This window comes from Glycine soja, chromosome 10 (genome assembly GCF_004193775.1).
Source record: "Glycine soja cultivar W05 chromosome 10, ASM419377v2, whole genome shotgun sequence".
Lineage (NCBI taxonomy): Eukaryota > Viridiplantae > Streptophyta > Magnoliopsida > Fabales > Fabaceae > Glycine > Glycine soja.
The window spans coordinates 17,665,143-17,675,714 of record NC_041011.1 but is presented as its reverse complement, the minus strand read 5'-3'; the positions used below and the strand labels follow the sequence as shown (position 1 = coordinate 17,675,714).

General features: G+C 30.1%; 2 protein-coding genes across 2 annotated transcripts; both read right to left on the bottom strand.

Moving 5' to 3' along the window:
* Positions 1-245: 245 nt before the first annotated feature.
* Positions 246-3,501, bottom strand: LOC114369608 (G-type lectin S-receptor-like serine/threonine-protein kinase SD3-1). Its single transcript, XM_028326839.1, has one exon. The coding sequence runs from the start codon at positions 2,863-2,865 to the stop codon at positions 568-570; it is 2,298 nt and encodes a 765-aa protein (XP_028182640.1). The 5' UTR covers positions 2,866-3,501; the 3' UTR covers positions 246-567.
* A 5,815-nt stretch (positions 3,502-9,316) lies between these two features.
* Positions 9,317-10,060, bottom strand: LOC114371486 (uncharacterized mitochondrial protein AtMg00810-like). Its single transcript, XM_028328907.1, has one exon. It carries the CDS (start codon positions 10,058-10,060, stop codon positions 9,317-9,319), a length of 744 nt encoding a protein of 247 aa, XP_028184708.1.
* Between the last annotated feature and the right edge of the window lie 512 nt (positions 10,061-10,572).

Here is a 10,572-nt window from a genome sequence, read left to right as displayed (position 1 = left end):
TTACATTAACTTTCTACCCTCATTACTCCTTTAATCTCTTTCTTCCTTTCCTGATACGTCTATTATTTTTCTCACTTCCGTCTTCTCTATTTCTTATTCAATGAAGTGTATACACTCCAAATGGATGCCAAAACATACTTTACCGAATGTTATCTAACAATTAATCTTTTTGCATCTTGTTTTCACATTCATTTTAAACCACTCATTTTACAATTCCAAATGTTTAAACTCATGAGAAAAGCATGTATGGAACATATCAATGCAAGTATACTATTGAAAGAAACCAGAGTATTATGTAAGACTGAATTTCTATCTTAGCCAACTTTGTCTTCTAAAGTTGCAATAAACAGCAATATCCACGCATACCAAAAATGCTCATTCCTAAAAGATGCTCATTCTCAAGTATGTCCCTAAGTAGAGACACAACTTAAGGTAGATGCTGCAGGTCTGAAATGAACAACATTGTTTTCACAGTTCAACTACCACTAATAGGTTAAGGGACAAAAAACAATGAGCATTTTTTCTTATCATCTAGATGAACAAAAGTTTCTAAACTTTGAGCTAGCATCATACTTCTAACTCTGAAACATTTTCTTCTGAATCATCTACCTGCAAGGGCCTCTGAAAGGCGAAAGGAGGTGGTGGCGGATCAACACTCAATGTACCATCAAGTACTCTTACTACCTCCCCCATGGAAGGTCTCCGACGTTCATCCATTTGAAGGCACCAAAACGCAATTCTTAACACGTGCTCTAGTTCCTCTGATTTGTAGCCCCCTTCCATTCTTTTATCAACCACATTGGCCACCCTCTCTTCCATCCATTCTTTATATGCCCACTCACAAAGCTCAATGTGATCGTGATTGCGACACCCGGTTAACAAGGTTAGAACTAACTTGCCAAAATCCTCTATATCCTTCTCAGCTGAAAAGCCACAATATGTTGCTTTGCCATCTGCAATAGCAAACCCAAATTCAGTCACCTTGGCTCCTAAGTTTTCGTCCAACATAACATTTTCGCATTTCAAGTTTCCATGGCTTATAAACTCCCTGCACCCGGAGTGCAAATAACATATGGCCTTTGCCACACTTGAGCATATCTCAACTCTCTTTCTCCATGTTAGCACCTTGCAAAGAGCATCATCATCTATGTACTTGTCCACTGAACCCTTTTTGCAATATTCATACACCAAAAACCTGTGATCAAACTCACAACAATAACCCTCCAGTTTCACAAGGTTCTTGTGGTGGATGCAACCCATCTTCATAACAGCACTTCGGAACTTCCTTTCCTCTAGGGACGCATTGAGGTCTGTAACCGCAATTGGATGGTTGTTTGGTAGCAAACCCTTGAACACCTTTGGCCCAATTTGATTCTTGAAATCCCCTGTGAGGCTCTTGATTTCTGAGAAGGACAAAACAATTAAACCCTTTGAATTTGTGCCTGTGAAAGTTAAAGTGGACCTTTTCCTGGTAGAGTTTTTTCTTCTGTAGATGAAGAGCACAATTCCCATCTGGAAAATGACAAGGATGAAAAATGTGCCTGTTGAAGCTCCTATTAGGCAAGGAACACAGAACCGAGGAGGCGGTTCGGAAGGAGGAGGAGACTTAGTGATACCTGGATTTACAGCAAATGGACCTGAACATCTCTTAACAAATGATATTGAGCTTACAGATGGATCTGAATAACCGGTGATATACTCAGTTTTCTTTATTGAGCATTGTGGAGTTCCATCATTGGAAAAGGTTGCTACAGTACATTGAGTGTCATTCAGGCACAACTGTTCACATTGCTGCAAACTACTTGTGATAAAAGAATTATCAGGAGGGTAGAATGCATATAGATATGTGTTCTTATATGCTATCATATTGGAGCCAGATTCACACTCCTCCTCATATGGAACCAAACATTCGTTACCCCCAGTTACCTCAAACGGGCATTTGCATTCAGCAGAACCTGAGGCGTTGAACACACAGACACCAAGTTGACGGCAAGTTGCAAAGACCTTGCACTGATTCTCAACAGCTTGCCAGACTGATCTCCACGATCCTAAACTTTCAACCCACGAATACAACCGAAGATTGCCATCCACATCAAGCCGAAGATATCTGTACTTCACAGAATCATTGTGATCATCTCCAAATGCAGACCAAACAGGTTTCAAGCTTCGGTCTTGAAGCTCTAGTGCTCCACTGGCTGTAAGGAAAGCACGGAGATTTGAAGCAGAAGGGTTTTCACTTGTCCAGTAGATAACACCACTTTCCCAATGTAGCTCCAAATGACCTGAAGCATTCATGTGAAGAGTATAGTAACTGGCCTTGCTATTCTTGCTTGCGGTAGCAGCCCGAAGCGTTTCATTAGCAAACAAACTTTGTCCTGGGAGAAGTGTATCAGATGGAGTATCAAAACTTTGCCAAATGATTTTTTGCTCCTTGTCCATTAGAACAAGATTTCCATTGTCAAGAAGTGAAGCTGAAGCTACAGATTGGTTTCCCGTTTTGACGGTCCAAACAGAACCCTCACCTATGGAATCAAACAGGACCAGTTCCCCTTCCTGAGTGAGTTCAAAGTAGGACTTGTTACCTACTTTGACATCACCACCTGCAACCCAAGCCACAGTTTGTTGGCTATATGGTATAGACTTGGAATTGAATCTAATGCCAACACTAAACTGGTTAGGTTGATCTGAAATGTTGTAGAATCCAAATGCAAAATCACCATTGGAGGAAACCCAATAATCATTATCAACCACAGAAAGCTTGGAACCCAATGGAATCTCAGCTCCCACAACAGAATGCATCAAGAAGCCAATGAAGATACATAGCAAGAATGGTGATTTAAGGACACAATTCTCTTGTCCAAGCATATTTAGATATGCTTAGAGGGGCAAATTAAGAGATACAACAATCAATCCTATACCCCAAGAAACAGTTTCATGTGAAAGACATTGAACTCCATCTCAGCAATTTACCAAAAACAAATGGGAAAAGGGAAAAGATAAGCTAAAGATTGAAGCTTTCTGTTTTTAACGCTCAAAGTGTTGTTCAGAGGTGAAATGATTAAGAACCCAAGACAAAAAATTTCTAAGAGTACAAGGTAAAGGGTGCAGACAAATTTGAAGGGGTGAAGAAAAAAATCTCAAAAAGATCCAAGTGGGGTAGAAAAAAAAAAAGTGTTTGGTACCTGAAGGAGAATAGTCAAAAGCTCAGAAATTCAAGAAGCCACCAACTACCATGACAATCACAAAAACTTGGCCATTCCCAGAAACAAAACAGAAAACACTGAAGGTAGCAAGATATATATGGACTTAAGTTGCAGAGGAGGGAGATTCCTAAAGAGGAAGAAGCACTTCTTGTTTTTGTGCAAAAAAAAATTATATATGTCTGAGAAATAAAAATTGAAGCTTTTAACTGAAATGGGTCCCAAATTAGGCCAATGAGGAACGTATTTTCCAGTATACACTATACAGTAACTTTTCTGTGCTCAAAGAGACGAAAGAGTCTTGAAAGATGAAAACGAATGTTGGCATATTGCAAATTAACTTAAGATATTAAGATAATATAACAAGACACCCTACTCCCCAAAATAAAGAACAAGGGATAAAAGTTAATTTTCAATACTGCATGACTAAAAGTAAAAGTACAGTAACACATTTTTATTATTATTATTATTATTTTCTGTAAAAAAACAATTATTATTATTATTTAAAATTTAGGTTTAATCATTAAAAAAATTGAAAAATTTTAATTAGGTCTTTAAACTAAAAAGTTGTAATTAAATTGTTGATCTTCTACAACTTATTTAATTGGGTCCCTTAAGTTAGTTTATGACGCTTGAAAGAGGAAAAAATAATAATTTGCGACAGTTTTACTAATTTTTAGAATCTAATTACAAAAATGATAGAAGATCAATGACTCAATGACAAGTTTTATTAGTTTAGAAAACTAGCTAAAAATTCTCTAATGACCTATATATTCATATAGTATTCAACTAAACTTAAAATTTATTAAAAATTATAAAAGTTTATGAGTCTTGTTTCCTATTTAATAGTTCTACTCGTAATTTTATATTTTTAATAAATTTTAATTAATAATAACAAGTATTAATAATAAAAAAAAACATGTTAAAAAATATGTAAGTATCATTCCTCGACTCAAATTGGCACGAAAGGAGTTAAATCTAAAAAGAGTTTCTTTGACATTTTTGAAGACAGACCAGCATTCTATTCAAAATTAAGCTTTGAATATTTTATGTTACGTTTTATAATATATTTTTATTTTTGTTTGGGTCCTTTTAATATTTTTATGTCCTTTTTAAAATTTTAAGAGAACTAAAATAGAAAATAACGAATACATTATATATAAAGATTAAAATTTTATGTAAACCTAATATTAAATATGAGTGAAATTGTGTTGATAAAAATCATTTAACAGCACTCTTTTTCTAATAGTTTATTTGTGATGGGTTAAAATTTATTAAAAATTACTAATTTTGATATGTTTCACTTGAGAAGCATGGATTAAAAAACAAAACTTATCAAAATTAAAGATTTTTAATAAATTTTAACCAATCGTATAGAGAATATCAGAAAAAAGGATCGTTAACATTTTTCTTTGTCATATTAAAAAGACTAATAGTACAAAATCATTGATATGAATGATATTGGATTTAGTCTCTTTATGCCAGGTGTCGTGATATGTGAATGAAAAAAAATTAATAAAAAGAAGAAATTTCACAAAAAATGACTAGTCAAATTTTTTAATGAATATTAATTATTGATAAATCCGTAAATATTATATGTCAATAATATGTTAATAAAAAAATATTCATTATTGTTGTTTGAACATGATTGAAAGAAAAATGTTATGAAATGATTATATTAAGAGTATCTTTAATGCAAGTATCTCTATGATATCTTAATCATCTTAAATATTTTTCCATTACGTTTTGTATTATATAATAGGTAATAGATTTTTAGCCTTTCATTTTTTTTTCTTTTCTTTACAGAAAATTTATTAATTTACATGGCAGGATGGATTTCTTTGAAATAAGCTTTCCATCTTGTATAGGATACATTTGTTTACAAATATTTTAATATGAGAAATTAAAGCGCAAATAAAAATTGTGAAAGTATTATAGTTGTTGTTTTCCTTTGGAGATAATTTTTCTTCTTTTAGATTATAAGTATTTTTATTTAATATAACTTTACTCGAGACAAATATATTAATATATTATGACCAATATTTTAATCTATGTATTGCGCAGAATAAATATCTATATTCTATAAAAAAAAGTATATATTAAATAAATATTTCTAAATGTATAAGTTATAGGCTTAAATTCACTTTTTGATTCTTATAGTATTATAAATATGGAATTTTGGTTCCTATAAAAATTTAATTACACGTCTAGTTTTCAACGTTTTCAAAATTTAGCAATTTTAGTTCAATGATAGTTTGTCATCCAAAATTAGAGAGAAAATGTTGGTGTGGTCGTGTTTGATAATATGTGTGACTAATTTATACATTTAAGAAAATAAATTATAAAATTTGGTTTCATATATTTTAAATATTGAAAAAATATTTCTAAAATGTATTAAAGTAAATTTATTTTTAATTTTTAATATTATTAATTTTTTTTGTAAATAAGTTAGTCACACATATTATTGATCATGATCATATCATTATTTTTTTTTTAATTTTGGGTGCTTACTAGTGATGGATTAAAATTGTTCAATTTTTTAAACAAAGAGAACCAAATGTGTAATTAAATTTTTATGAAGGACCGAAATTACATATTAATGAAATTATAAGAATCAAAAGTGAATTCGTGCTTAAATTATATTATAATTAAAATTTGAAATAAATAATTTTTAACATAAATTATATGTGATACAAAATAACAATTATATGAATTATTAATATGACTTTTTAAGTAGTTATTATAAAAATAAAAAAAAATTATTATAAATGATCGATTGTTATTAAATAATACGATAAAACTTTCTTATATTGTCCTTTGTTCATTTATAACATATTTTTCCAAATTATATTTTAAATTTATGATAAAATTTTGATATATCCTTATTTTTAATTATTGATAACTTCTTTAAAAAAAATATTCAAGTTAAAATCAATGTTAAAAATGATAACAGATTAAGTATGTTGTTAAATAATTTAATTGATATTAAAGTTTAGAAACATAAAAGGATATACATATGCATGCTAGGAGAATAAAGTTTAACATTTTATGAACGAGAAAGATATTTAAATGAAGTGAATGTAAAGGAGTAAAGTGAAATTGTGTATTTAACTTCGAGTCTTATTAATCAGTGTATATATCGAAATTAAAAGAGGAAATGTTTATTAAAAACTATTTGAGAAAGTATTTTAAAAATCATAAGAAAAGTGTATTTTTGTGGTTTTTAATAAAAAAATTCCCTTTTTATTTCCTCCTTAACAAGTATCATAAAGATTAAAGATTTAAAGACACAGCATTTGCCTTTACCTTAAAGACAGCAGCATATCATTCGGAAATAATTTAATAACGTGGTTTGTTGAAGAGAATTTTAATTAAGACAACGAGACCAAGACAGATAGACATAACGGCATTCGAGAATGTAGAAGGAACATGGGAGCCACATGCACATTATTTATTATACCTCCTTTCTTTTTCTATTTGCTTTTGTCTTAAAAAAGAAAACAAAGATACTTTAAACTAATAATTTCTATGTTCATACGGTTATTTACATAAATTATACAAACTAATATTTTAATTTGTGCAATATATGGATTAGATATTTATTTATATAACTAAAATTTATAATAAATAATGTTAAATATATAAATTTTATTATAATTAAAATTTATAATAAATAAATATTTAGTATATGAGTTATATTTTTATTTATGAAAATAACTTACATTATGATATATGCTTATTTTTAACTATAGAAATAAAGACGAAAATATAGATTGAAATAGATAGAAAATTAATAAGAATAACTAAAAATGAAAAACGCCTCATTAAAAGAAACTAAAACATTATTGTTGAATAATAATAATAACTCTTAAAACACTCTCATACAAGATATTTATTCTCATTTATTGTATATATAGAGTGGTAAAACAAGATTTTTATTTGCATATGTTATTATAATAACAAAATTTACATTGTTAACTTAAATATATATATATATATATATATATATATATAATTTTTAAATCAATCATTACTGAAATTAATAATTTTACCAAACAATTTATAATTATATGCTAATGTAAAAATATTTACACGACGTAAGAATATTATAATCAAATATGCATAATCAACGTAACTAGCTCGTTTTTCAGTTCATTCAAAAAGACACCTTCTAGTTTCTTTTTTTTACTAACTCAAACAGTTATTTTAGATTACCGCTTGTTTCCGGTTCTTATATATAAAATTTATTTATCTAATTCATCAAAATTAAAAAAAAAGTACTTAATTTAATTGAAAGTAACAAATTTATCTTAAATTTATAATTTTTTAAAAAACTATTTTTATTATTAATATTTTTCTCTCTGTTAATTTGTCAATACATTTTTTTCCTTTTTTCAATGAAGGATATTTTAAGTCTAAAAATAAATAATGTAAAAAATATTATAAATTGAATCTTATAAAAAGAAACAAATATTATTTTAAACTTAAGTCTTATAAATAATAATAAAGAGAATAATTATTAATTAACATGTAATAAAATATATATCAAGACAAACATAAATCGGCACTATGATACACATTTTTTTACTTTAAATAATAATTCTTTTTGTTCAAATCTTAGTTTGTGAGATGTAATTTTTAATAAATACATGCATTGTAATATAACTATACACATTTTTTTATTAATATTGATTACTTCCCAACAAATTAATTATAGTTCATTAATCTTGGTTTGTTTATATTTGTTGTATACATATTCTGTTTTGAAAAACCTCATTTTGCATAAGTACAACATTGATCAATGATCATTCATCAAAAAGTTTTTACATAACAATTTTAATTATCAAAAGCAGCATCCACTTAGTTTCAGAAGCAATATCCTTATTATTTTAATTTGGAGATTATTTATTAGATTGTCATTCTTATCTAAGTACGTACTTAAGAAGGAAAGCATTGCTCCTATTCCTAACAAAACTTCTAATTTTCGAGCAGTAGCTTGAGAAGAACAAATCAGACGCAAACTTAAGCTTCTATTTGTGCAAAAATAAGGAAGTTAGGTTATCTTATTTATAGGAAGGAAGGGAGTAATTAGGGAAAATTAAATTATTTATTTCTGCTTTTTTTTTCTGCTTTCTTATTTTTGAAGAGTAAATTATCAACTTAGTCCTTGAAATTGTAATAGTTAACCGAATAGATCTCTAAATTTAATGAAGTGGCAAAATAGTCTCTAAAATTAATCATCAGTTTTTTTATTGACAAATGTTAATTTATAAGTTTTGTTAAAAATGATTCTAATTCATGACATCTTCATCCTTCCTTCTCCCTTCACCCTAAAGCCTCTCCTTCCTATGGGAGCAATAAAGTTCTCACACACGTTCACACTATGCACTCACTCATTCTATGTTAGAGAATAAGAGAAGATAATGAAGGAATTAATTGAAAGAAAATAAAAGAAACTTAGAATTCTGAATTAAACTTCTGCACTCTCATTTTTCTCATTCATGATCATTATTATTTTTATACACACTGCACATGTAGTTATAACAACCTTCATAGCTGTCAAACTAATTTCAAAATGAATAACTAACTAACTAACTAAATTACAGCATACATCAACATCCCTCCTTAATTCAGATTTGTCAAGGACGTCACTCCTAACTTGTCTCTCAATTCCTTGAACTTGATAGGCTTCAATGACTTAGTTAGTATGTCTGCAACTTGATCTTCAGACCTACAAAACTCTAATTCAAGCTTCTCATTACTCACTTGATCATGCAGGAAATGAAACTTGGTTTCAATATGTTTACTCCTGCCATGTGCCACAGGATGCTTAGCTAAATCAATTGTTAATTTGTTATCAATCAACAACCTTATAGGACTACAATCTCTCAAGTTCAGTTCTTCCATTAAAACTTCCAGCCATAGAGCTTGACAAACTGCCATAGCAGCAGCAATTTATTTTGCTTCACATGTTGACAAAGCAACTACACTCTGCTTCTTTGAGCACCAAGAGATGGATGTTGTTCCAAATTTGAAAACATACTCAGCAATGCTTTTCCTATCATCCTTATCACCACACCAATCTGAATCACTATAACCAAACACTTAGCAGCAATTTATTCTGCTTCACATGTTGACAAAGCAACTACACTCTGCTTCTTTGAGCACCAAGAGATGGATGTTGTTCCAAATTTGAAAACATACTCAGCAGTGCTTTTCCTATCATCCTTATCACCACACCAATCTGAATCACTATAACCAAACACTTCTCCTTCTATATTCTTCTGACTGTAAGGATATAAAATGCCAAGATCTAATGTTCCTTTCACATACCTCAAAATCCTCTTTGTTGCCAGGAAATGAGGTGTCTTTGGTTTCTCCATAAACCTACTCATCAACCCAACACAATAGGCAATGTCAAGTCTGGTGTTACATAGGTACCTTAATGAGCCTATAGTTTGCTTGTACAAGGTAGGATCAACTTCTTTCTTATCCCCATCTCTTTGCAGCTTAATTCCAATTTCAGTTGGTGTGATAACAGAATTACACTCCATCATATTAAACCTCTTTAGAATGTCTTCTGCATATTTCTTTTGATGCATGAAAATCCCTTTACTGGTAGAAACAAATTCAATACCCAGGAAGTATGATAGTTCACCAAGATCAGACATCTCAAATTCTTCCATTATTCTTCCTTTAAACACTCTTATATCTTCTTTACTACCGCTAGTCACTAGCAAATCATCTACATAGAGACATATTATCAAAAACTCACCAGAATCTGTGTTTCTGACATAAATTTCATGCTCAGTAGTGCACTTGGTGAAATTCTGTTGAACTAGGAAGCTATCAATTTTCATATTCCAGGCTCTAGGAGCCTGCTTGAGGCCATATAGTGCCTTATTCAACTTGTATACTTTATCCTCTTGTCCTGCCACTATATAACCAAGTGGTTAAGTTATGTAAACTTCTTCAAGTGGCCCATTCAAAAATGCTGACTTCACATCAAGTTGATATAGAGATCAGTTTCTGTTGCTAGCAGCTGCAACAATGAGCCTAACAGTTTCAAGTCTTGCAACTGGAGCGAAAACCTCATTGTAATCCAAGCCATGTTTTTGCAGAAATCCCCTTGCTGCTAATCTTGCCTTATACTTGGACACATCTCCATTAGGCTTTACTTTAGTCTTATAGACCCACTTCACATCAATTGGTCATTTTCCTTGAGGTAAGTGAACTAACTCCCAAGTCTGATTTTTCTCAATTGATCTCAATTCTTCTTCCATAGCTGCTCTCCAATGTGAACTTTGTAAGGCTTCATCATGACTCATTGGTTATGATTCAGCAAGTAGAGCAAAGTGCACAAAATCCCTTT

Bases quoted from the DNA above. Each gene is read 5' to 3' on its own strand.
- LOC114371486 (XM_028328907.1), bottom strand. From the start codon at position 10,060: ATGAAAATTGATAGCTTCCTAGTTCAACAGAATTTCACCAAGTGCACT.
- LOC114369608 (XM_028326839.1), bottom strand. From the start codon at position 2,865: ATGCTTGGACAAGAGAATTGTGTCCTTAAATCACCATTCTTGCTATGT.